This window comes from Mesocricetus auratus, unplaced genomic scaffold (genome assembly GCF_017639785.1).
Source record: "Mesocricetus auratus isolate SY011 unplaced genomic scaffold, BCM_Maur_2.0 Super-Scaffold_100055, whole genome shotgun sequence".
NCBI classification, from domain to species: Eukaryota; Metazoa; Chordata; class Mammalia; order Rodentia; family Cricetidae; genus Mesocricetus; species Mesocricetus auratus.
In genome coordinates this window covers 3,857,516-3,883,005 of record NW_024429232.1, presented here as the reverse complement: position 1 = coordinate 3,883,005, position 25,490 = coordinate 3,857,516, and the positions used below count along the sequence as shown (strand labels likewise).

The 25,490-nt window shown below is 52.8% G+C and overlaps 2 protein-coding genes across 9 annotated transcripts in view; both read left to right on the top strand.

Annotated features, from left to right (window-relative positions):
- The first annotated feature begins 1,157 nt into the window (after window positions 1-1,157).
- Parp10 (poly(ADP-ribose) polymerase family member 10) lies at window positions 1,158-9,668 on the top strand. The gene is made up of 11 exons (XM_021222963.2): window positions 1,158-1,253; window positions 1,353-1,531; window positions 1,609-1,863; window positions 1,945-2,181; window positions 2,263-3,002; window positions 3,108-3,329; window positions 3,412-3,484; window positions 3,685-4,323; window positions 4,423-4,556; window positions 8,811-8,985; window positions 9,070-9,668. Exons 2-11 carry the CDS (start codon window positions 1,360-1,362, stop codon window positions 9,372-9,374), a joined length of 2,952 nt encoding a protein of 983 aa, XP_021078622.2. The 5' UTR covers window positions 1,158-1,253; window positions 1,353-1,359; the 3' UTR covers window positions 9,375-9,668.
- A 117-nt stretch (window positions 9,669-9,785) lies between these two features.
- Window positions 9,786-25,490, top strand: part of Plec (plectin) — a 61,082-nt gene continuing 45,377 nt past the window's right edge. For 3 of the 8 annotated variants that reach the window (XM_040736492.1, XM_040736491.1, XM_040736488.1), the window contains exons 1-2: window positions 10,010-10,155; window positions 11,305-11,509. In XM_040736492.1, the coding sequence (XP_040592426.1) occupies window positions 11,311-11,509 (199 nt within the window). In that variant the 5' untranslated portion in view covers window positions 10,010-10,155; window positions 11,305-11,310. Of the gene's footprint in view, window positions 9,880-10,009; window positions 10,156-11,304; window positions 11,510-13,186; window positions 13,339-25,490 lie in introns of those variants that run through there. The other 5 variants (XM_013125175.3, XM_013125173.3, XM_013125172.3 and 2 more) reach the window with 3 other exon arrangements.

Here is a 25,490-nt window from a genome sequence, read left to right as displayed (position 1 = left end):
AAACAGAATCTCCTATAATCTGTGGGATCTTTGAGGAAAATAAATGACAAACACAAAGTTGACTATAGGGACTCGGAATGAGCCTGGACAACTCAGAGACCCTTTAAGTTCTTAGCGCCATTTTATATTCGCCACTGAGGGTTGGGTAAGGGAAATCATGGGCTGGCCATTCGGCTGTGTGGAGAAGGCTAGGTCATGCAGACTAAAGCTGGTCCAGGGGCACTGGTTTAGGTAAGAGGAGAGGCAGGGAGGTTGGAGCCCAATAAGCATTAGAGTGGAGAGGGATTAGAGGGATGGGAACTGGGGCCAATCGGACTTTAGTTTTTTACTGTCATTGGCCCTGGGGTTTGTAGCAGCCATTGGTACCCTGCCAGCTCTGTGGGGGATCCACAATGGGAGTGGCTAGGAGTGGCAGAGAAGACAGAATAGATAGCATGGCCCTTTGAGTAGTTCTGGAGGCTCTTAACTGTGGGGGGCAGAAGGAGATGGAGACCCAAGGACCACATACAGGGTTAGGGTTAGATTATAGATTGGGCAAACCATGACCCTCTGGAAGGACAGCAGGGCCGGGCTGGCCTGAATGGAAGGTGTGGGTGGAGGGCAACAGTAGTTACAGCCTTGGAGACGACAGAGGCAAACAGACCTTGATGGTGGGCAGGATTGGCGGTGGGTAAGAGAGTGAATTATAAAGACACAGCCTGAAATCTGCGCATGGCCGTCCGTGCCTACAGCCCCAGCATTCAAGAGAGTGAGACAGGAGAATCACTCCTAGTTCAAGACCAACCTGGCCTGCATGGTGAGTTTCAGGCATTCTGGGCTACAGACTGATAACCTGTCAGCGGCCTGTTCAAAGAATCAATGCTGCTCATGTCTAGGACCCAGGGCACAGAAGCCCAGAGACTCTTGACAGGGGTGGGGGTAGGGAGGTGTTGTACCATGAGGGCTTGTACCATGAGGGGTAGATCCCATAGGGAGGGTGATTAGTCACAAAGAGAAGCCAAGAAGGTAGAGCGAGTCTGGGAGACATGGGGTCTACCTTGCCTGTCAGAGGCTAGTGGGTAGACTGGCAGAAGGGACCTTAGAATTTCCTTGAGAGGGTTAAGGCTTCACCAGGAAAGGAAGCCTCTGAGTTACAGCCACTGGCTTAGCCCCTCCTCTTTCCTTTTTTCTGTCAGTTTCACTTTTGCTTTCCAGTGTCAGGCCTTCTGCCTGGGACAGACATCAGGCCTGACTGACTTGCCTGGGGCAGCCTGGTGAGTGTAAATATGGGGTCTGGGGAGCAGCTAGGGGCTTGGGAGAGAGGACCGCACAGGTGGAGCCGGCCTTTTCCCTTCTCCTGTGTGGCATCCCAGGTCTCTGATGGCAGAGGTGGAGGCAGGGGCAGCTGTGGAGCTCCGGGGACTGCTCCCTGAAGTGCCGGATGAGCTGCTCACCCTCTACTTTGAGAACCACCGCCGCTCTGGTGGAGGGCCTCTGTCGAGCTGGCAGAGAATCGGCAGTGGGGGTGTCCTCACTTTTCAAGATCCTGCAGGTGAGGAGACAGATGACTTCAGGGGTGCCTGGGTGCCCTGAACTCTGACACCTCTGACACCTCGCCTCTCCTCACAGATGCAAAGAGAGTCTTGAGCCAGGCAGAACACCAACTATCTGGTGTGCGGCTGAACCTGAGGCCAGCCCCACCCCGTGCCCCCGAACGTGTGCTTCTCCAACAACTGCCTCCTGACACTCCGCCTCTGAGCCTGGAGCAGCATGTCCAGGCTCTGCTGTGCGCCATGGGACTCCCCGTGCAGGCGTGCCAGGCCCTGGCCAGTCCTCGGCAGGACTGTGCCCTGGTTCAGTTGTCCACGCCCCTCTCTGAGGCAGGTAGGAAGCAGGTGAGAGGCAGGGTGGGGAATGGCTTCTAGTTAAGGAAGGTGCCTGAGTTGACTTCCATACTTCCTGTAGAGGTCTGCGCCCTGAAGGAGCAGGCCCGGAATCTACCTCTGAATGGGGTCACAGTGTCCTTGGCCTGGGTGCCCCAGACCCGAGCAGTACGTGTGGTGGATAGTGCTGTCCCGGTGGACCTGTTGCTCCTGGAACTCTACCTGGAGAATGAGCGTCGCAGTGGTGGCGGACCCTTGGAGGGCATGCGCAGCCTGCCCGGGCAACTGGGCACCGTTATCACCTTTCAGCACTGGCAAGGTGAGAAAATGGAATGAAATTAGCAGGACCCTTTCTCTATGCCAGACACCTAACGGGCTTGCTTTCTTCTCTCTTTTTCAGTGGCTGAACGGGTGCTGCAGCGGAAACACTGGCTTCAGGGCTCCGAGTTGAGCCTTGTCCCCCACTATGATGTGCTGGAGCCAGAGCAGCTTGCTGAGGGCACCAGTGAAGGGGGTCACCCAGCCATGCCGGAATCAGGAGCTGTTGAGCATGCTCTCCTAGATACTGTAGTGCCGGCAGGGGCCCTGACTACGACTGTGAGCTCTGGGGAGGCCTCAGGACAATTAGGAGCCTCTCTAAGGACAGGTCCTGTGGGGGCCCCAGGACAAGCCATGCCAGTTGATTTGGGGCCTGTGAGGTCTCTGGAGCAAGAGGAGCCTATAAACCTGGGCACTGTGGCCTCTCCAGAGCAGGCTGGTTTCATGAGTGAGGGGACCATGGGGTCTGCAAGCCCAGTAGGTCCTGCAGAAACCTTTACAGGGTCCTCAGGGCAAGGAGGATCTATGGCCTCATCCTCTATGGGAGCTCAGAGGCAGGAGGGCCTGGCTGGAGTTGCCACAGGCTCGTCAGGGCAGGAGGGGCTAATGGGTCAGGTGGGGATGGCCACAGAGTCTCCAGAGAGAGAGCTGGAAGACCCTGGGCATGGGGAGCTGCAGAGGCAAGGGGGCCTGGTGGAGACAGTGATATCCATGGATCCAGGGGCCATGCGCTTCCTGCAGCTCTATCATGAGGAGCTCCTTGCCAGCCTGGAAGATGTTGCCCTTTTCCCACTTGAAGGAGTAGATGTGACTGGCTTTCGGGTGAGCACCCCTCAGAGTCTCCTCACTTTGCCTCTTCTCTTACTGGGGTCCGTCTGGGTACCTTCCCTGTGCTCTGAACCTGTAAACTGTCTCTGTGTGTCACAGCTTTGCGGACCTACGGCCCCGTGCCAGGCAGCCCAGGAGTTGCTGCAGAGTCTTTTGGGAAGCATTAGCTGCCACACACTGACCTTGAAGCACCCAGGCAGTGCCAGGTTCCTGCTGGGTGTGGAGGGGCAGCACCTCCTTCATGGACTGGAGGCTCAGTTCCAGTGTGTCTTTGGGACAGAGCATCTGGCCAGTGCCACCCTGAACGTGGATTCTGAAAGGGTAAGATGGGGTTCTGTCCTTTTTCTCACACCCCAGACCTAGACACCCCCTCTGCGGTGACTCTGTCATCCTCTTCCCACAGATGGATCCCACTGAGGCCCTTCAGGTCCCCCATGGCCACAGCACAGGCAGCGATGAGGACAGCATGAGAGTGGGTAGGCTCCCCAGGGGCCCTGGGGTGTCCTGGGGTGTCTTCTCCATCACCCTCTCCATGCTCTACCCTATCACTTGTTTAGTGACCCTTTGGTGGTCTGCTCTGCACCCACAGATACAATCTTCATGTCTTATCCATTCCAACTCATCAGCCCCCTGGCTGGACCTGACCCCTGACCCAGTGGCCTCTTTCTGCCCTTAGAGGAAGTTCAAGAGCTGCTGGCCACCCTGGAGGGGCTACATGGGGAGGACTGGCCACCGCTGGAGATGGAGGAGAAATCTGGAGGGCAGCCAGAAGAAATCACCCTTGAGCAGGAGGAGGAAAACCCCACACCCAAGGCTGGGGAGGAGCCTGTGGCCCTCAACACTGGAATACCCGGACTGTTAGAAGAAGAGGCCACACTGCAGCTGGCTATCCACCGATCCTTTGAGTCTCAAGGCCAGGTGGCTGAGCAGCAGGAGGCTACGGCACTAAGGCAAGCCCTGGCCCTCTCCCTGTTGGAAGCAGAAGAGCCCCTGGGTGAAGACACTGGGGGCAGGGCGCAGCTGGTGGTGCACGCATCCTTTGAGCAGGATATGGAAGAGCTGGACCAGGCATTATCGGCTGCTTTGGAAGTACACCTTCGGGAGGAGACAGTGAGTCTCCAAGGCTGTACACTGCCCTCGGAGCTTGGGGCTCGCCTGGAGAGGTGCCACGATGTGAGTGTTACCCTGCACGGTGATCGCACCATCCTCCGTGGTTTTGGGGTCCAGCCTGCCCGGGCAGCTCGACACTTAGCTGCGCTGCTTGTTGGTCCCTGGGACCAGAAATTGACCTTTCCTTTGGAGGCTTCAAACAACTGTGAGTCTGTACCTTGGACTTGGGGAGGGTGGAACGGGTTGTTTTTTGAGCTATAGTGTTTGAGATGCGGCTCTGATGCCCTTTCTTCCTGTGTGTCAGTGTCAGAGGTAGGGCGGAAAGAACCTTTGGGCAGGCTGGAGACCCTGGAAGAGAAGTCCAAGGAGTTCCAGGATGTGGTGCAGGCCTTCTATGACACCCTGGATGCTGCCCACAACAGGATCGGAATTGTTCGAGTGAGTTCATGCCCTGTGTTGCTGGCCTGGTGACCTGTGTACACTTCTCTGTGTATTAGGATCAACTGACCAAAAAGCTGCTCAAGGTAGATGTGTTGAAAGCTGATAGAATGGATTGGCACATCGTGCATGGCTCCCCAGGGACCTGGGAGCCTTGAGGGAATGAAGCAAAGACAAACACAGAACGCTGGCAAGGGGTCCGGGCTCTTAGGTGGGGAAACCGCAGCACCGGGGAACCGCAGCACCGCAGAAGCTGAACGTCCTTAGTTTATGGAGTCGAGCAGGAGGCGGAGTTAAGTTACTGCACACAGCTGGACAAGGAGAGCCTCTGTGGGAGCAGTCTTCAGGCAGTCAGTATCCCAGGGGAGAAAGCCATGATGGGCATTTCCCGTACACACCATCAGCATCCACAGGCATGTCACCAACATACATTCACTCAGGGTTTCTCTGTTCCCTATAATAGATAAGTACCCCTTCTTTACCCGGAGAACAGTTAGAGCCTGAGGAAGACAGACAGAAGGGCACGGAGATTAGAGATCTGACAGGCCTGCCTGAGTGAGGTTTTCCTCCAGAGCCAATGGGGAACTAGACGACTCTATGACAGTTTCTTTGCAGCATGGAGGGGTGATACCATCTGGTGGCCAATGTGAGGATCACACTTCCTGTTCTGGGGGGTTTTCTGCCTCCAACAGAGGCCTTTTCTGGTAAAGGGCTAGTCCCACCTACTATTGGGTAAAAAAACAATAGACAATCTTTTTTTTTTTTTTTTGTGAAGCTGGGGATATAGGTTAGTGGGAGAAAAAATATGCACGCATATGCGTTTATAAACAGTGGCTGCTCCTCCTGTATTCTGGTTGCATTTGCCAACTATGCGCGTGAACAAGAAACAAGCTAGTACCAAGTAGTCGGGAACCAGAATGAAGCCTCAGGACCAGGTACTGTCCAAGCAGTGAGAAAATAAGAGCAGAGGCAGGAGGATCTCTGTGAGTTTGAGCCCATCCTGGTGTACAGAGCGAGTGCCAGCCCAGTCAGAGCTATGTAGTGAGACTCTGTTTCTGTCTCAAACACAAAAGTAAACAAATGAAGAATTGGGAGGGAGGCTAGTTTGCTACACGCGGCCAGGGAACAAAGAGTGTGCAGGGAGTAACAGCAGAGACAGTCCTGGAAATATGCTAAGGAGATGGAGACTAAGCTGGAAGGGAGTATGTGATGAAAGACAGCTTTTCTGCCTGGAAGACTGAGTGCACTCATGGATGAGGCCAAAGAGGGATGGTCATACACCGGTGGGAAGGACAGGAGTGTTGTCACTGTGTGGTACAACTGGCCAAGGTGTGCTCCACTCCTGGTGTTAAAAGCTGAGGGTGGGGATAGCAGCTTCAGTCATCACACAAAGATGACGGGAAATGCAGAATCTCTGGTCTTCCCTAGAGGTTACAAAGGTCACCACTGGAGAGGTTACAAAGGTCACCACTGGAGAGGTTACAAAGGTCACCACTGGAGAGGTTACAAAGGTCACCACTGGGTCCCAACAATAACTATCACATACCACCATCACCATCACTGCCATAGCCACTGCCATCCAAAAGTACTGCATTTACAACCTGATGATTTTAGCCGGGCGTTGGTGGCGCACGCCTTTAATTCCAGCACTCAGGAGGCAGAGGCAGGTGGATCTCTGTGAGTTCGAGACCAGCCTGGTCTACAAAAGCTAGTTCTAGGACAGCTTCCAAAGCCACAGAGAAACCCTGTCTCAAAAAACCAAAAAAAAAAAAAAAAGCCAGGAAAACAAAACAAACAAACAAATCTTGAGGAGCTAAAGAGATGGCTCAGAGGCTAAGATTACTTGTTATTCTTGCAGAGGAACTAGGTTAAGTTCTGAGCAACCATACAGTGACTCACAACTGCCAGGAACTCCAGTTCTAAGGAACTTGGCACTCTCTTCTGAACTCTGCTGACAACAGACATGTGTGTGGCGCCCAGATGTACATGCAGGCAAAGCACACACACATTAACACAGTCTATTTTTAGCATATATTTTTCAATTTTTATTTTATTTTTTATTTGTATGACTGTTTTACCTGCATGTATGTCTGCACCATGTGTGTGCCTGGTACCCAAGGATGCCAAAAGAGAGCATCATGTGGTGCTGGGAATTGAACCCATGTTCTTTAGAAGACAAACCAGTGCTTTTGACTACGGAGCCATCTCTCCAGTCCCCCTCCCCCAAAAAAACAATTTTAAGTAAAAAATAAAGCAAAACAGTGCAGAGGCTGGAGAGATGACTCAGTGGTTAAAACTGCTTTCTGCACTTTCAGCGTACTGTAGTTTGAGTCCCAAAACCCACGTTAGGCAGCTCACAGCTGCCTGTCACTCCAACTCCAGGACACTACTGATGCCTTTTGGTCTCTGAGTGAAACAACACACACATACACAAAAATTTGAAAAAAAAATCTTACCCGGAGGATGGTTGGCACACACCTTCAATCCCAGCACTCTGGAGGCAGAGGCAGGTGGATCTCTGTGTTTGAGGCAAGCCTGGTCTATAGAGTGAGTTTCAGGACAGCTGGAGCTACACAGAGAAACCCTGTCTCGAAAAACCCAAGTATTTCAGTTAAAGGTGTGAGCCACTATATGTGCCTCTAATTTGATATAGATGTAAACATTCCATGGTCTTTCATTTGCTAATATGCCCTTATTTGTCTTCATTATTATCTTGGCTGGGATATGATGTTTAGTTTCAAAATATATATTTTTTTTATCAGGTATTTGAAGACATTGTTTTCCTTCCATCTTTGTGTGGCTGGGTTCTGGGGTCTGAATTCGGGTCCTAGGCTTACACAGCAAGGGTCTTTATCTGTTGGGTGGTCTTACAGCTCCCCCCACGAAAGTTAGTACAATTGCTTTTTTAAAATTTTAAAAAATATTTTATGTATGAGTGCTCTGCATGTATGCCTGCAGGCCAGAAGAGGCCACCATATCCTATTATAGAAGTTTGTGAGCCACCATGTAGTTGCTGGGAATTAAACTGAGGACCTCAGGAAGAGCAGCCAGTGCTCTTAACCACTGAGCCAATCTCTATCAGCCTGATTTTTTTGTTTGTTTTTGAGAGATTAAAAAGAAATTGTGTTGTGCGTGGGGAGATTTTGTGTACATGAATCCAGGTGACTGTAGAGGTCTTGGATCCCTCTGGAGCTGTTGTGACCCATCTGGTATGGGTGCTGGGACTCGAACTTGGGTCCTCTGGGAGAGCAGCACGCACTCTTAACTGCTGAGCTGTCTCTGCAGCCCCAAGCTGGATGCTTTACCAACGTCCAGTATTGGTGTTGAGAAACCCAGGGTGGGCTTCCCCATCTGTGCCTGTATATTTGGTGTGCGTGTATGTACCTGCGAAGTCTGTTCGCTTCAGACAACGTGGTCTTCTCCTCCTCTCCCTCCCTCCGTCCCTCCCTCCGTCCCTCCTCACTTTCCTTTCTTATCCTGGCATCCAACCCACTCTGCCTCACACTGTGCCCAGCCTTGCAGACTCACCCTCAATGTCCTGTGTCTGATGTTTAGTCCCTTTCAGAACAGCCGGTTTTGTGGATGTTGTACTCATCTGCATTCTTCCTCCAAAGGCTAATTAGAATTTCTGTAGAAGCTCTGTTTGAAACCCTGAATTTTGTTCCCTTGGGACTGAAGTTGAGTTGGCTGGCTGAGGCCTCCTCTATTGTTTGAGGTTTGTTTTTTTTTTGTTGTTGTTGTTGTTTGCTTTTCTTCAAGACAGGGTTTCTCTGTGTAGCCTTAGAGCCTGTCCTGGAACTCGCTCTGTAGACCAGGCTGGCCTCCAACTCACAGAGATCTGCCTGCCTCTGCCGCCCAGTGCTGGAATTAAAGCCACCACTGCCCGGCTACTGTCTGAATCTTAACAGCACTGAGGCAATAGAAGCTCCTGGCTGGGATTTTGAGTGCTGAACCTGTTTGTTGGTCCTAAGTTTAGGTGAGCGGGTGGGGTCTACCCAGCTGCAGTTCCCTGGGGGAGTCAGACATCCCTGAAAGGGCTTTCCTGGAAGTCAGCTCTCCAACTTGTCTCATAGAGGTGGTTAGTGTGTCTTCCTCTGGACAGAGCATGACGGGGGGGGGGGGACGTCAAGTTTTCGTTCACATCCTAAATTCTTCCTGTCGCCAGAGAGCTGGCGATCGCTGAGTTCAGCTCTTTTCTGGCCAGTGTAGGGACAGATCCCCAATACCTCGCCCCAACCACCATGCTCTTGGCAGGTGGAACGAGTGTCACACCCACTGCTGCAGCAACTGTACCAGCTGCACCGGGAGCGCCTGATGCAGTGCTGCCAGCAACGCCCCGTGGAGCAGGTCCTCTACCACGGCACTTCAGAGTCTGCAGTGCTCGACATCTGCGCGCATGGATTCAACCGAAGCTTTTGCGGCCGAAACGGTAAGGCCCGTGCAGGGCAAGGACACGGGCCGTGCGGACGCTGGCCACCGCTCACCTCGGTGTCTCACCTGTCTTGTCCTGTAGGCACACTCTACGGACAGGGCGTGTACTTCGCCAAGCGTGCCTCCCTGTCGGTGCTGGATCGCTACTCGCCTCCCAACTCGGAAGGCCACAAGGCAGTGTTTGTGGCACGGGTGCTGACCGGTGACTACGCACAGGGCTCCCGCGGTCTGAAGGCGCCCCCTCTGAGGGCCTCCGGTCAGGTGCTTCGCTACGACAGCGCCGTGGACTGCCTCCAACAGCCCAGAATCTTTGTCATCTTTCACGACACCCAAGCTCTGCCCACTCATCTAATCACCTGCAAGAACATATCCCGGGGTTCCCCCTGATAACTGCCTTGGTCTCTTAAATCTTTTTTTTCCCCCTGGACATTTGACCTGAGAGGCCAACTTCTGGTTCTCTGCCTAAGCATCAAAGCTTCCCCTGCTGGCGCTCCTTGCCGCTGGCTGGAAAGCCGGGATAAGTGGACTAGAGAGAGGGCCGGACCTAGCCGGTTCCTCGGCCGGCTCGACCGCCAGGGGTCAGCAGAACACGGCAGGAGGGTGCATTGCCAGGCACGCCCGTCTTGGTTGGACCGCGCCCTAGCGTGGCTCTGTGTTTGAATAAACGTATTCTTGAAACCAGTTAAGATAGAAACCCGTCTGGGGGCTGGGACTCCGAATCCGACCTGTGTGGGGAGTGGGGGCCGCCCACGTGGCTAGGGGCCGGGTCAGCTGTTCACGGAAAGGGTTGGGGCGGCGGTGGACCCTGGATCGAGGCTTCTGGACGCGGTGCACTCCTGCGACCTCACGCTCGCCAGCCGCACCTCGGTCTCCTCACGCACGGTCCGCCAAGGTGTGCGCACTCGATGGGTGCCGCCTGGATCTAGTCATATCGTGGACTCCGGTTCTGCCACCTCCGGGACCAGGGCTCCTGGCACGTAGCTGGGTCACGGGTAAACCGTTTGCTGGCTCTTGGAGGTGCCCGGGCAGCGCGGTTCTCGGTGGGACCGGGGCGGGGCTCTGAGTTCGCTCCGCCTGCGCTGCCTCCGCGGTTCTCCTGGCCCCAGCAGTCTGGCTGCCGCGGCCGAGAGAAGGCAAGCGGAACCACCGGGAGCGTAGACCTGGGAGGGTATGGAGAGGTTCCAGACGTCCGGGAGTTTGGGGGGGGTACGTGTGGGGTGGGGTGGGGTGGGCTCAGACCACCCGGAACTAGGTGCTGCCTCGCAGCCCCTCCTGCTCTATGCAGAGAACAACACCTCCTGGGATCAGGAAATTGCGGAACTGGACGGGAGGTGCTTGAGTACGGGTAGAAAGGCTGCTGTGAAGGCAGGCTCGGCTGGAGGCTGGAGCAGAGACAGCCCACCGAGGGGCTCCGCGGTGCAGCGGGGTCGGGGCAGGCACCATCTCGAGGACCGCTGACTCTGTCGAGCCCTTGGCCCGAGGGCGGAGGCACAGAGCCCACATTGTGCCCCCACGCTACGCCACCCCCCTGCTGAGACAGAGCCCCATTCACCTCTTTGCACGCCAGTGCTCTTGGGGCAAGGAGCTGGGGCGTGTGCACGCGTGGGTGTGCGTGCGCTTTGGCTGCTCCTGCAGTAAGCCGGTGGGTTGCTAGAGCGGCTGCCGGGCTCCCCCGGGCCTTGCGGCATCCGAGTTCCCGCAACCCACGCCGCTGCGGCTCCAGCTATTTATAGGCCGTTGCTGCAGAGATCAGAGATAGAGGTGGGACTGCGCGGGCTGGAGGCGGGGTAAAGTGATGGGGATTCCTAGAGACCGAGGCAGGTGACAGATGTAGTGACCACGGCCTGGGGTTAGGGGTCCTTTTCTGAAGACTGGGAAAATAGGGCACAGGCACTGTTTGTTGATGGCCTCGTTGCCGGCCCCCTGGAGGATCAGGGGAGACGGAATCCGAGACTGAGATGTCGCGGTGACAGGGTCCTATCGATGTGTACTTGAAGGGAGTGCCCTCTTCCCCTCCGCTTTGACAGGTGGAGGGTGGAGTCGGTGTCCTGTGTTGGGAATGGCGCGGGCAGTCAGCGTTTGGGTTACTAGGAGACAGGAATGATGGTCCGTGTGTGTGTGTGTGTGTGTGTGCTGGACAGAGGTGAGGACAGAGGAGAGAGGGGGAGTCCGAGCTGAGCACCAGAGGGTCAGTGTGTAGGCAAGAGAGGGCCTAGGAAGAGTGTGGTATCAGTGTTTAGGTTAAGGAGGTCGTGGGTCAGTGCACGGTATCAACACCCCCCCAGGTGAGACTGAGTCCCTCTTACTCTCCCCCCAGGAGGCCATGTCAGGGGAGGACTCCGAGGTACGGCCAGTGGCAGTGGCTGAAGGGAGTTCCAATGGAAGCAGTGGCTCGCCCAGCCCCGGGGACACGCTGCCTTGGAACCTCGGGAAAACACAGCGAAGCCGGCGAGGCGGAGGTGGCTCTGTGGGCAATGGAGGCGTCTTGGACCCTGCGGAGCGAGCGGTCATCCGCATTGCAGGTAGTGGGCAAGGGTCTGCTCTGCTAGCCTCATCAGCACATGGACTGCGTGCAGATGTCGCACTGGGTGAGAGGCCAGGGACCAGCAGCATGAGGGAAGGCTTATCCTGTCCTGGTGCGGACAGGCAGCACAGCGCCACCTGCTGGCCCTACCTTGGTAGCTTCGGAAGGATGGAAGTCTTGAGACCTGGCTTCCTGCCGCAGCTGCTACCGGTGGGTCTCAGGGAAAAGGGTTCAGAGGCCCATCTCCGCGGGCATCATTTCTCGGGCCCTTGAGGTCAAACTGCTTCTCCTGGTCTTGACTGCCGTCTGAGGGCTGGGGACACATTGCCACCTAAAAGTAGAGGATGCTGCATCTGTGAGAGCCAGGGTCCAGCTGTGCCTTCCCAGAGCTGCCCCGTCTGGACGGGAAAGACCAAAGGCACTCTGGGAGGCTGCAGGCAGTTGGAGGGTAGCTTAGCTGGAAGCCAGCCAGTTCCTTTGGGATATGGGTCACCTAAGGCTGGAGGCCATTGGGTGGGACGTCCTGGGAAAGGGAGCATTCCACCAGCGGGGACCTCTAGGGAATGATGAGGCATTTGAAAGGCAGGATGGGGCCTTTTGCAGGAGGTGGGAGGGGTGAGCAGCGGAAGGGCCAGGTGCGGAGCACAGAGGTGGTACAACATCCAGGGACTTCGGTGGATGACGCCAAGCGGCAGCTTGTGGAGATGGAAGGGGACAGATAATGGAGGTGCTCCCACTCTGCATGGAAGACTATTCATGATCTGCACACACACACACACACACACACACACACACACACACACACACACACACACGCACGCACGCACACACGCACGCATGCGCACACACACCGTGCCATAAAAGTTCAGTAAAAGGGGCCATTTTCCCACTTGGATTCATGAGTACCCTTCACGCCTCAGACTTTTAAAGACGGGGTGTGGGCAGAGGTGGGGCATCCCAGTAGCCCCTTTTGCTGGTTGGGTGGTTTCTGTGTTCACTTCCTTCATGTGGTAGCCAGTGCCTATGGTCCTTCTGTTCTCTGGTAAGTTTCTAAGGACTGATTTCTAGAAGCTCTTTCTGCTCGTCGTGGTGGTGCGTGCTGTGTTTAAGGTTTCCAGAACGGTGCGGTGTCCGTGGAAAAAGGAAGGTGTGTCAATGTTGGGAGATAGGTCTGTGTCAGAGGGATGGATAGAAGCCCCCGCCCACCCGCCCCGTTAATTACGAAGGTTTTTTTTTTTTTGTGAACTGTGTGCTCCGTTTCTCTCCTGTGAGATGTTTTCCTGTGTTCTTAGGGCTTTTTCTATACCACCGTGACTACGGAGGAGGGTTGTAAATAGCAGCGAAAGGGGGGAGGGAGCCGGGCAGGAAGGGCCTCTCACCCAGGTGGCCAGGTGCAGTTGCCAGGGGCTAAGGAGAAGTCGCGGCTGGCCCAGGGAAATGGCCACCACCCAGGGCTGAGTCTGCCGCATCTGGTTCCCGAGTGGGCAGGGGAGCGTTTGCAACTGGATCTGTGTGCGATCGAGGCTCGGATTCCCGCGAAGGGGCGCCGGGCAGCGGACACCGCTCCCGGGCAGGTCCCCGACTGGCCGGCTCGGCCCCGCCCCACCCGTGGGGCATCCTGGGTGTGGGGCGGGGCGGGGCGGGGGAGGCCTCTTTAAGCCGCGCGCGCGGAGGCGGCGGGGGCAGAGCGGCTGCCAGGGCTGGCCTTGCGCAGCGGCCCGTTGCGTTCTGCTCCCGCCGGCATGGCCGATCTGCTGACATCTGGCCAGACACCCGACGAACAGGACTTCATCCAGGCCTACGAGGAGGTGCGGGAGAAGTACAAAGGTACGAGCCTCTGGTCCCGGTACCGCTCTCCGAGCGCGCGGGCCCCTTCCAGGTTAGCCAGCCTGACAGCCGGTCATGTCCCCAGCTGCTGTCCCGACCGTTGTCCCCTCAGAGTCCAGTCAGTCGCCGCAAGTTTCACCAGCCTCGTTCCCCTCCCTGTGGCCTTTGGGGCCCGGGGAAGAGATGGATGCTGTCCACTGAGCCCCCGCGTCTATGACCTTAATAGGACATCTCGAGGCACCGGTGGGTGGGGTGGGTCCTGGTGGGGGCGGGTGTGTTGTGTATAGGAAGCAGGGCTTGTCAAGATCGGGCAGTCTAAACCAGTGTCCGGTGTCTTTGCCCAGCAGACACGTGGGTCAAGGCTAAGCCATCCCCTGCCTCTCCCCTGAGGCAACTGTCTATGTGGGGTGGGGGTGGCTGCTGTTGCCTGGCAGTGAATGGCATAGCTGCTGCCTCTCCTCACCTCCCCAAACTGGCCAGGACTGGGCCACACCCTCCCTTGGCCGGGAACTCCATCGTACCCTGACATTGTCCTCTGGAAATAGCCCCTTCTTGTCTAGAGGAACCTCACAGTGTCCTACCAGCTCCGGTGGCTTTGACAATCCTTACCTGCTCCATGCCCTCCTTCAGCCTTGGACCTGCTCTGAGGTTGTCAGCCACTCAAGGCCCAAATGTTTGGCTCTGAGTTGGGGTCTACAAGTTCTGGGTCTTTCAAAGACTTTGAGGTCTGGGTACATGGCCCTGGGAAGGTTCCTGCGTAGGGAGGCCCAGGCAGAGCCCGACAAAGCAGGTTCCAGCTCCACATGGCTGGTTTTGCTGGCTCTGCCCCCAAGGGCAGCTCAGGGAGAGAAGTCCTGCCGCCTGTCACCATGGCAGGGCAGGTTTCCCAGTGCCGTGGCCACCGTGGGTGTGCTGTGTGGGCGTCTGCTGGTTCTGTGGCTGGCCAGTTTGCTTGTGTGGGTCGGGTGGTGGCGGTGCTCCGGGCACAGGAGCCGGCCCGCTGTACCCCTACAGAATCACTGGGAGGGCCGGCCTGATGTTTTGCCCTAGGGGGTCTACCTGGGAAGATGCAGGGCAAGGACATACCATTTACCCAGGCTACCGCCCTCCTGGCAACCCCCAGGGCAGTACAGTGTAAACCGGTGTTGACTCCGTAGAGCAAGCACGCTTGGCTGGTTGGGCGCTGGGCTATAGGGTCCAGTGCCAGAGCCGTGCTTGTGTAAGCAGCATGCTAAAGCCATCCTGGCCTCTTCTTCCTGGGGTGGGAGTTTCCTGCTCATCCAGGAGTATACTGACAGGTTCCTGGGGCCCCGCTGTGAGTCCTTTCCTAGCCTGGTTCCACTGGAGACGGAGGTTCATGCTGGGCACTCTGGGCAGTGTTGGCCCTTTCTGTCTTCTGGCTTGGCACTGCAGGCCAGAGCGAGGGCGGTGGGAGCAGGGGTGCTGCCCGAGGTGGAGATGCCATGTGACAGTGCAGCTGCCTATGCCTGTGTGTCTCACCAGCCTCAAAAGTAGCTGAGTTGCTAAGTAGGATGGCAGGTGCCGAGGGCTCCCAGAGCCGTGATGGAGGATCAGGAATGCTCCCCAGGCATGCCAAGCACCAGAGTCTCCTTGACTCTGACTCCATGCAGGGCATGGGTGAGGGCTGGGGCCATAGGCCAAAGCAAGGATAGCCTAAGCCAGTCCCGCAGTGCCCGACTTACCCCCTTCCTTTTGAGGCCTGACCCTAGTGATCTCATTGAGACCTGACCATGGTTGTCCCGTTGGGCTGCTGAGGTTCCTGGATTGCAAGGACATGTCTCCAGCAAGTAAGGCAGAGGACCTGGTGCCTAACATTAGCCAGTGAGGGCCTTGGAGATGACTAAGCCTCTCTTCTAGGCCCAACTCACCTTTTGGCCTTTTCTATGGAAGGCAGGGAAGCTCACCTACATCTGGAAGGTTCACCTCACATGTCTGAACTGAGGAAGGACACTACCTCTCCCCCCTTTTTTCCCTCTTTTTTTTTTTTTTGAGATCCGGTTTCTCTGTATTGTTTTGGAGGCTGTCCTGGCACTTGCTCTGTAGACCAGGCTGGCCTTGAACTCACAGAGATCCGCCTGCCTCTGCCTCCCGAGTGGTGGGATTAAAGGCGCGCTCCAGCAATGCTAGCCTTTAAAGGGATGCTACCTTCTCCTTTCGGCTCATCCCACTGACCTTCACTCCTGTTTAGTCTCCCAGGCCTCGTCCCTGGAATCATTCCTGGCTTTCCTTCAGTTGGAAATCCCCAGCAATGGTTTTCCCAAAACTTTCTACTGTAAACTTCCGGTCTGTTTGAGCCTCCTCTGTCTTTCTGAGGAGTTGAAAGCTGCGAGGCTTGTTGCTGGAGAGCTCTGAGGGAACCACGCTTGCTGTGGTGCGGTGGACCGATGAGTTTACTGCCAACTGGTCCGCCTGTGAGGGGCACCCTGAGCCCTGGTTCCCTGCAGAGCCGTGCCGCTGTGCCACGGGAGCGAGTGGTCATAAGGAGGGCACGGAAGGTTTTCAGGAGGGATGAGATGGCTTAGGGATGTGGACATGGGGATGTTGGGTAAAGAATGAAAAGCTCAAGTCCCCCCAGGCTTCAGTCAGGACGCCAGTTTATGGTGCAGGACAAGAAGAGTGCCTTCAAGGCTATCCTGTCAATCATGGGAATCGTATAGCAATAGTAGCTAGCGTGGTTGGCAGGGTGGGGCTTGGGAGTGCTGACCAGACTGCTAGGTCATCTGGGCAAGAGACATAAGCAAGGCAGGAGTGAGCACTGTTGGTGAGTGGGCAAGAGCAGGGGCCGGGACTTTGCAGGAAGCCTGTGCCTGACGCCTGGACTCGGGAAAAGGAGGGTTGGGAAAAGGCTGAGAGCTTCGTCTACAGCAGGACCTGGGGCGGGGAGCCGGTGCGTGGCAACTCACTAGAAGGCTGTCTGTGGTCTACCTGGCACTGTTGTGGGTCATGCCCTCGCCTGTGTTCCTGTCCTTTTCCACACTGGACTCTGAGCTTTGTTATCTGTGTCCCTGGCACCAGCAACCCCACCCCCACCCCGCACCCGAATTTGCAGGGTGTTTTGCGTAGATGAAACGGTGACTAAGCAGTAGAGCTCAGGTGGCAACGGTGAAGGCTGGCAGTTGTTTGGGGACTCTTTGGGGACTTGGGGTCTCTTTGCTATGGAAAGTAAAACTGCTTCAGAAAATCTAGCACCACGGAACTATCTTAAAGAAAAGTAGTGGAAAGTGGTGTGTGTGGGGTGCAGAACTTCCTTGGACTCACTGTGTCTCAGACCATGGTGGCCTCTGGAGCCACTGGCTTTTCTTGTCAGCGCTTATTCAGTTGACCTCATGCTTATTAGGGTTTGGATGTACTCCACACGGCGTAATACACTTGTTTAAACTTGCCAGGCGCTGGTGGCAGCGCCCTTAATCCCAGCACTCGGGAGGCAGAGGCAGGCGGATCTCTGACTTCCAGGCCAGCCTGTCCTACAGAATGAGTTCCAGGACTATACAGAGAAACCCTGTCTCAAAAAAAAAAAAAACAAAAAAGGGGTGTACAATTTAATGTTTTTTTCTTAGAATAGTGACAGAGTTGTACATCACAGTCAATTCCAGAATATGTTTATCCCTTAGGCCCTGCTGTCACTGATCTGCCCTTGTGAATTCTGGATTGGATATTTCATCTAAATGGATGCCTGCAATCTGAGTCTGCCTTCTTTTACATATATCAGTTTTTTTCCACCCCCTTTTTATTCCCACCCTGGTTTAGTTTTTTTTTTTTTTTTTTTTTTTTGGTTTTTCGAGACAGGGTTTCTCTGTGGCTTTGGAGGCTGTCCTGGAACTCACTTTGTAGACCAGGCTGGCCTCGAACTCACAGAGATCCGCCTGCCTCTGCCTCCCGAGTGCTGGGATTAAAGGCGTGCGCCACCAACACCCGGCCACCCTGGTTTAGTTTTAGTGTGTGTGTGTGTCTGTGACAGGATCATACAGCACAGCCCAGACTGGTCTTGCAATACTCTTGCCTCCTGAGTGTTGAGTTTACAGACATATGCCACCACGGTAGAAATTTTCATTTTATGGGTATGGCAACATTTGTTTGTGTATTTATTAGTTAATGAATGCTTGAATTATGATGACTAATTGTACTATTAACATTCACATCCACATTTGGACTTAATCTTTCTCTTGGGTAGATGACCAGGAGTGGAATTGCTGGCTCATGTGGTCATTCTATATTTAACCATTTGAGGTACCGCCGGATGGTTTTCCACGGTGGCTGAAGTATTCTACTTTCCCAATATCACTGTGTAGAGTTTCCAGCTTCTCCACTCCCTTTTATCCCCCTTTCTCTCCCTTCTCCATCCACTCCTTTCCCTCTTCACGTTTTTCCTTTTGTGGAGCGGGCATGGACCCCGGGGCCTTGGGCAGGCCATCTACCTTCCTAATTTCTTGAAGTATCTTCTGAAACACTTCAGTTTTGAAAAAACATACTTTTAATTAAAAAAACTTTACAGTATGGTATTTCCTGAGTGGGGCGAGCGTGTGCCAGGGTGAGGTCGTGGACGTTAAGGGACAGTTTGTGGGGTCCACTGCTTTCTTCCCACCTGGTGTCAGGGCTTGGACTCAGCTTGGTGGTCAGTGCTGCTGAAGCATCCTCCCAGCTCACGAAGTCTATCAAAGTCTCACTGCTATATGCCTGATTTATTTATTATTTTTGTATACATGTCATATCTAAGAAACCATTGCTTAAACTACGAAGATTTGTGCTTATGTTTGTTTTTCTTCTTTTTTTTTGTGGTGCTGGGATTGAACCAAGGGTTTCATACTAGAAAGGTAAATGATCACCACTAAGCTACACTTCTAGTCATATATATTTAGCTCATTAAAAAAATTTTTTTTCAAGACAGGGTTTCTCTGTGGCTTTGGAGCCTGTTCTGGAACTAGCTCTTGTAGACCAGGCTGGTCTCGAACTCATAGAGTTCCACCTGCCTCTGCCTCTGCTGGGATTAAAGGCGTGAGCCACCAACACCTGGCTTTCATGAAAAAAAATTTTTTTTGGTTTTACGAGACAGGGTTTCTCTGTATTGTTTTGGAGGCTGTCGGTCCAGCCCGGCCTCGAACTCACAGAGAGCCGCCTGCCTCTGCCTCCCTAGTGCTGGGATTAAAGGCTTGCGCCACCATTTTTAACTTAAGTTTCTGGGTATAATGCCTGCTTGTATGTACACCATGTGTGTGCAGTGCCTGTAGAGGCCAGAAGAGGGCGTCAGACCCCCCAGGACTGGAGTTGCGGATGGTGGTGAGCTGCATCATGGGTGCTGGGAACGGAACCAGAGCTCTTAACAGCCAAGCCCTATACTTAGCTATTGCAGTCTGTTTTTAGTTCTTTTTGTGCATGACATGAAGTAGATGTCCATGTTAGCATGCAAATGAATACCCTGTTGACCCAGCATGGTTTATTGCAAAGATTCTTTCTCCACCGAATGCTATTAACAGTCTCATGTTTTTAAAGGATTACAAAATGCTGGGTGACTTGGAAGCATCACTGTTTATTTACTTGATCTTTTCAGATGGACATTGAACTGATTTTAAAAGGTTATTGGGGCTGGAGAGGTAACTTGGCAGTTCACTTATTCTCATTTACTCGTGGAAACATCTTGTATATTAAAAGAGCAAAACACTACCATTTCCCCATTGTCAGTTTTCTTTAGAGCTTGACATTTTGACAATACAGGCAACGTTACACTTTATAGAATGGCACTGAATCCAAAATAGTGAGGGAAGAGCGTTCTAAACAAGACGTAGGTGTAAGAGACTAAATATCTCAGTATCAAACTATGTAGTTGACACAGGGGAAAAAAGCACTCACTCCTCTTCCAGAAGACCTGAGTTCTATTCCCAGAACCCACTCTGGTTGCCTTATTTCTGTTGTTTCAGCTTCCGGGGTCCAACATCCTCGTCTGGCTTCCAGAGGCACCTGCATTCATGAGGCACACGTGCACACAGATACATTCCCATGCATGTAAATAAAGAAGGAGTAAACCCTTTTTTCTCTCTATAGTCCTGGCTGTCCTAGAACTCGCTCTGTAGACCAGGCTGGCCTCAAATGCACAGAAATCCGCCTGCGTCTGCCTCCCAAGTGCTGGGATTAAAGGTGTGCACCCCCACGCCTAGCTTATAAAGTCATAAAAAAATAAAATAATGTTGTATTTCTAGAGCCAGTGAGCTGTGTCAGTGGGTGAAAGGCACTTGCTGTGTGGGCCCTGACAACTGAGTTCCATCCCCAGAACCCATGGGGAAGGGGAGAACAAATTCCAAAAGTTGTTTTCTGACTTTGGCAAACTCTCCTGGCGCCCATGTTCACACTCACGTGTGTAAACACACACACACAGGTAAAAATTTACAATGTTGTATTTCTAGATTGTTTTCTTCTTTTTTTTTGTTTTTTTTTTGTTTTTTGTTTTACGAGACAGGGTTTCTCTGTATTGTTTTGGAGGCTGTCGGTCCAGCCCGGCCTCGAACTCACAGAGATCCGCCTGCCTCTGCCTCCCGAGTGCTGGGATTAAAGGCGTGCGCCACCAACGCCCAGCTCTAGATTGTTTTCACTGTAGATGGATCCTTCAGATGTGACACCGAACTCTACAGTCTTGCTGAGAAAATTTTAATTTGAACTGGGCGGTGGTGGCGCACGCTTTTAATCTTAGCACTTGGGAGGCAGAGGCAGGCAAATCTCTGAGTCTGAGTCCAGCCTGGTCTACAGAGTGAGTTCCAGGCCAGCCAGGGCTCCACAGAGAAACCCTGTCATGAAGCAACAGCTCTGTGTAGCTATGGAGCCTGTCCTGGAAGTCACTCTGTGGACCAGGCTGGCCTTGAACTCAGGGGCTGGGATTAAAGGTGTGCGCCACCATCGCCCAGCAGTGAGTGCTCCTAACAGTTGAGCCATCTCTCCAGCCCCCACCACCCCTGGCTTCTAACATGGTTGCTAGGGCTCTACCTCAGTTCTCGTGCCTGTGTGGCAACCATTTTACAGGCTGAGCTAGCACTCCAGTTTTTAAAACTCCTTTTTCATTTGTGAGCACTCTTTAAATATTTATATCTTTAGACATTTCATAAATTTTACATTTTCTGGTTACCTTGTAAGCATGTGAAAGTTTTATTGACGTATAGCCTTTCTGTAGAAAAATGTACAAATTCTACACACACAGCCTCAGTTTCTGGGTTACGTTGTGATCAGCACCCAGACCATGGATCAGCATTTTTGGATTTTTGTATTCCGATAGCTGAATCTAACATCATCACTGGTTTTTGGAAAAAGGGTTTCTTTTCTGTGTAGCCCTGGCTGTCCTGGAACTCACTCTGTAGACCAGACTGGCCTCGAACCCAGAGATCTGCCTGCCTCTGCCTTCCAACTATCAGGCTATCTTTATTTTTGAGTCTGTTGATAGCAACTTTAGTTTTAACTATTTAATTGAATAATAAAGTAATAAAAATAATTACTATTGGAGCCTGGAGTGGTTGTGCAAGCCTTTAATCCTAGCACTTGGGAGTCAGAGGAAGGTGTATCACTGAGTTCGAGGTCAGCCTGGTCTACAGAGCAAGTTCTAGGACGGCCAGGGCTACACAGAGGCACTCTGTCTTGAAAACAATAGTAATAATAGTGATTATTACTATTACTTGAGAGGGGGCCTTGCTGTTTCCCAGGTTGGTCTCAAGCTCTTGTGCTTAGCTCATCTGCCTCAGTTGAAGCTGTGTGTACAGCTCCTGTCAGAGTCGTCTTGCAAATTTGCCAGTTTTCATTCTCTGACCTTTGGATCTGATGCTGTGGTTTGAATGGCTTCTTTATTAAGAACAAAACCTTGACTGGAGAGACATGGCTCAGTGGTTCAGAGCCCTTGCTGCTTTTCCAGAAGAGCCAAGTTTGTTTTGCAGCCCCCAAGTCTGAAGGCTCATGATGATAACCTGTAGCTCCAGCAAAACCCAGTGTCCTCTTCTGGCACCTGCAACATGTGCACGCAGACACACACACACACACACACACACACACACACACACACACACAGAGAGACAGGGAGACAGGGAGACAGAGGGGGGGAGGGGAGGGAGGGAGGGAGGGAGAGGGAGAGAGAGAGAGAGAAGAATAAAATAAAACCACATACATCTGTTTATTTTCTACCTTTAACTTGTTTGAAATTTTGGGGTGGGGTGCTGAAATATATAAGAGGCTTCAGGGTCTGGATGTGTGTTCACGGGCAACAAGGAGTATTTTAAATGTCTTTTCTCCCATCAGACTCAGCTTCCTGAGAGCAGAGTCCATGGCTTGCTGCATCTCTGCATCCCTGAGCCACGCCCCACCCTGCTTGCTGGGCGGGGCAGGTGTATGTACTCTGAGCTGGACCGCACTGCATCCTAACTTGGGGAATGACTCCTTAGTTCTCCCGAGAGGCTGCTGAGGCGGCCGTAGAGATAGAGAGCAGCTGGGTGGAGGCAGATGCCGTGTCAGGGAAAGCAGAATGGTAGGTTGGGACTGGGTGTGTACAGCTGACTCTGAGATAGGGAGCCAAGATGCTGAGAGATACTGTCATGGGCTTGGCCTGGGACAGACCTGTTCCCTAAGTCTAGGGACTGGGGTATCCAGAACACTAGACGAGGAGAGGGCTCCCTGACATGAGGGGTGCGTGCGTGCGTGCGTGCGTGCATGCATGCGTGCGTGCGTGCGTGCGTGCGTGCGTGCGTGTGTGTGTGTGTGTGTGTGTGTGTGTGTGTGTGTGTGTGTGTGTGCTGATACAGATAGCTGCCTTGGCTAGCCTGGGATTCTCTAATGTAGACCAGGCTGGCCTGCCTGTCTTTGCCTCCCTAGTGCTTGAATTAATAGCAGGTGCTGTCACGTCCAGTTTGAGCACCAAGTCCTGAGAGCAGGCAGACTGGGAAGGAGTGCCTGGGAGGACGAGGGACTGCAGCCCCCCAGATTTGTTAGGGTACAGTCGCATTCCAGGTGCTAAGGGATGTGTGGGAGCTGTTGGGGAGGGGAAGCTGGTGGAGATGACAGGGCTCCCAGTGTGGTTGGATACAGACCTTTAGGGCTCCTCATTCCTGACCTCTCTGCGGGGCTTGGGCCCAGGTTTAGCTGCGGAAGGGTCCTCTAATATGGGCAGTTGGCTATTGACAGGGACATTTATTGTTTCCCCAAGGCAAAGGAGACCCTGACCCAGGAAGAAAAAGGAGGCTATTTTGCTAACTGCCTGCCTTTCTTCACCCCCCCCAAAAAAACACATGGTTTCTCTGTGTAGCTCTTAGTCCTGGCTGTCCTGGACCTCACTCTATAGACCAAGCTGGCCTCTGCCTCCCGAGTGCTGGGATTAAAGGCGTGCGCCACCACCGCCCAGCTGCTGCCTGTTCCTGAGAGGAGGCATGCTTGCTCTGACTGGGTTTACCACCTTGTTCCTGCTGATAGCATCTTGGAAATCTACCGCTTCTGTTTCCTTCTGTCTCTGTCCCTTTAGTCCAGGCTGGCAGGGTTGCTATGGCACAGCATTTTTATAAATCTGTGTCTTCCTGTGTGTCACAGAGAGCCAGACCACTAACCACGAGCGCCTGCCACGGGGCTTTTCTGGATAATCTCTCTGCTCCTGACTCTGCAGAGGCAGTTGAATGGACCCATGAGTCACACACAGGCCGAAGGCTATCTAGTCACACATGTGGCTGCTCTTTCCAGAGCACCCTGTCCAGACAGTGACCATGCAGTGTCTGCTTCCTTTTGCAAACTGAGAAGCCTGTGGATTTCCCGAATCACCAGTGCTGGCTCCTTTTTGCTTGACAGTTCCTTCCTCAATCTCTTTTTCTTCCTGACTTTTAAGATGAGCCACAAGAAGAAGCTGGGCTATAGCTGCTTGGAAATTGTTTCAGCTAAAAATCCATGTCTGTTACTTAGAACTTCTTCACCCAACAGTAGAACACAACCTGGTCAACTTTGGCTGACAAGGATAACCTCACTTCTGTATCTGAGAATGTTTTTCTCATTTTATTATTATTATTATCATTATCATTATTATTTATTTCTTCTTCTTCCTCCTCCTTCTCCCTCCCCCCTTTCTTTTGAGACAGATTTTCTGTATAGCCCTGGCTGTCCTGGAACTAGCTCTATAGAACAGGCTGGCCTCAAACACAAAGATCTACCGGCCTCTTTCTCCTTCTTCTTGACAGGATCTTACTATGTGTCCCTGGCAGGCCTGGAACTCACTATTTGGATCAGCATGGCCTTGAACTCATGATCTATCTGCCTCTGCCTTTAGAGTGCTGGGATTAAAGACCCCTCCCTCCCTCTCTTCCTCCCTTTTCTGTCTTAGTTACTGTTCTATTGTGGTGCGAATAGGAACTTAGGGCTGCTTGGTAGCAGACAGACATGCCAGTGGATCACTAGCTACGAGCTTACACCCTGATCTGCAGGAAGAGAAAAAGAGATTGGGCCTGTTCCGGCCTTGAGAAATCTCAAAGCCACCCTCAACGACACCTCCTCCAATGAGGCCACACCCCTAATCCTTCCCAAACAGTTCCACTAACTGGGGGACCAAGCATTGAATCATGTGAGCCTATAGGAGCTGTTCTCATTCAAACCCCCACACTTTCCCCTCCGTCCCTCCGTCCCTCCATCCCTCCCTTTCTTTTCTTTTTTTTTTTGAGGAGGCTCTGCTGTATCCCATACTTAATTTCAGCTCACCATGTAGTCAGAGAAGACTCTGCTTTTGGCCCTCCTGCTTCCAGCTGCCAGTGCTGGACTGCAGTCATGGGTCACCACTGCCTCTGTGCCTGGTTTATGAGATGCTGGGGATCAAACACTCTTCCAGCTCACATGCTTTCACCAGCAACATGTTTAAGCTTCTTCTTGTCTCCCCTTCTCCTCTTTCTCTTAAATGTAGGTCTCACTACATTACCCAGGATAGCTTGAAACTCATTGGCTCAAGCAATCGTCCTGCCTTTACCCTCAAAGTAGCTGGGATGGGACCATACCATGTGACACTGCGCCCTTTTTACCTTGCGCGTTTCTAACAGCAACAGCCAAGTCAGTCCTAGATTTCTTCTCTCATATGCCTCAAAATTCTCCAACTTGGTCTGTCACCTGATTTAAAACCATTTCCACATTTTTGCTGTCTTGTTGAGACAGGGTCTCACTATGTAGTCCTTGCTGACCTGGAACTAGCTATGTAGACCAGGCTGGCCTCAAATTCAGACATCCGCCTTCCTCTGCTTCCCAAGTGCTGGGATTAAAGATTTGCACCACCATGCCCTGCTTTCATTTCCACATTTTCAGATATTTGTGACACAGCACTCCATACTTTGTAATAATATCAGCATTACTTTCCTTGATCATTTTAGGCCATGGCAGGCCAGAAGTCCAGCATCCAAGCGTTGGTGGGCGCTTCCTCTGGAGGCACTTGGGAAAATCCCGCCCTCCCTCCAGCTGCCCTGCTCCCTGTGTGGCTTGTATTACACCCCTCCAGTCCCTGCCTCTGTGTTTTCCTCTCCTGAGGACACTTGTCCTTAGACGTAAGGCCACCTAAATAATCCAGAATGACTTCAGTTTGGGATTTTAATTAGAGCTGTGTCCAAGTAAATTCACATTTATACATTTCAGGGACATCCTGTTTCAAATTGTCTTCTAGTATTTGATGGATGTAAAATGTCAGGCATGTTTTATGCCTGCTCCATGCTTATTACAGAACTTACTGGTGACTTTATGATGTAGTGTTAAAGAAGTATTTTAGACCTTTGTAACAAGTTTTTTAAGCAACCAGGTTTTTTGCTTGTTTGTTTTTACATTTTTGTTTTGTGTGTATAAGTTCCTTGCCTAAATGTATGTGTGTATGTACGACACTTGCATGCCTGGTGCCCTTGGAGACCAGAAAAAGATGGAGCTCTTCTTGCACTGGGGTTACAGATGGTTGAGAGCTACCATGTGAACTCTGGGAATAGAACATGGCTTCTCTGGAAGATCAGTGAATGTGTTTAGCCACTGAGCCATCTCTGGAACCCAGCCAACTAGGGCTTTATTTAAAGAAGGTACCCAGTGGACCTTAGCAGATCTGCCCGCCTCTGCCTCCCGAGTGCAGGCGAGACTGGGCATTTCAGTAAAGAAAAGAGGCTTATTTAGCTGGAGGTGTT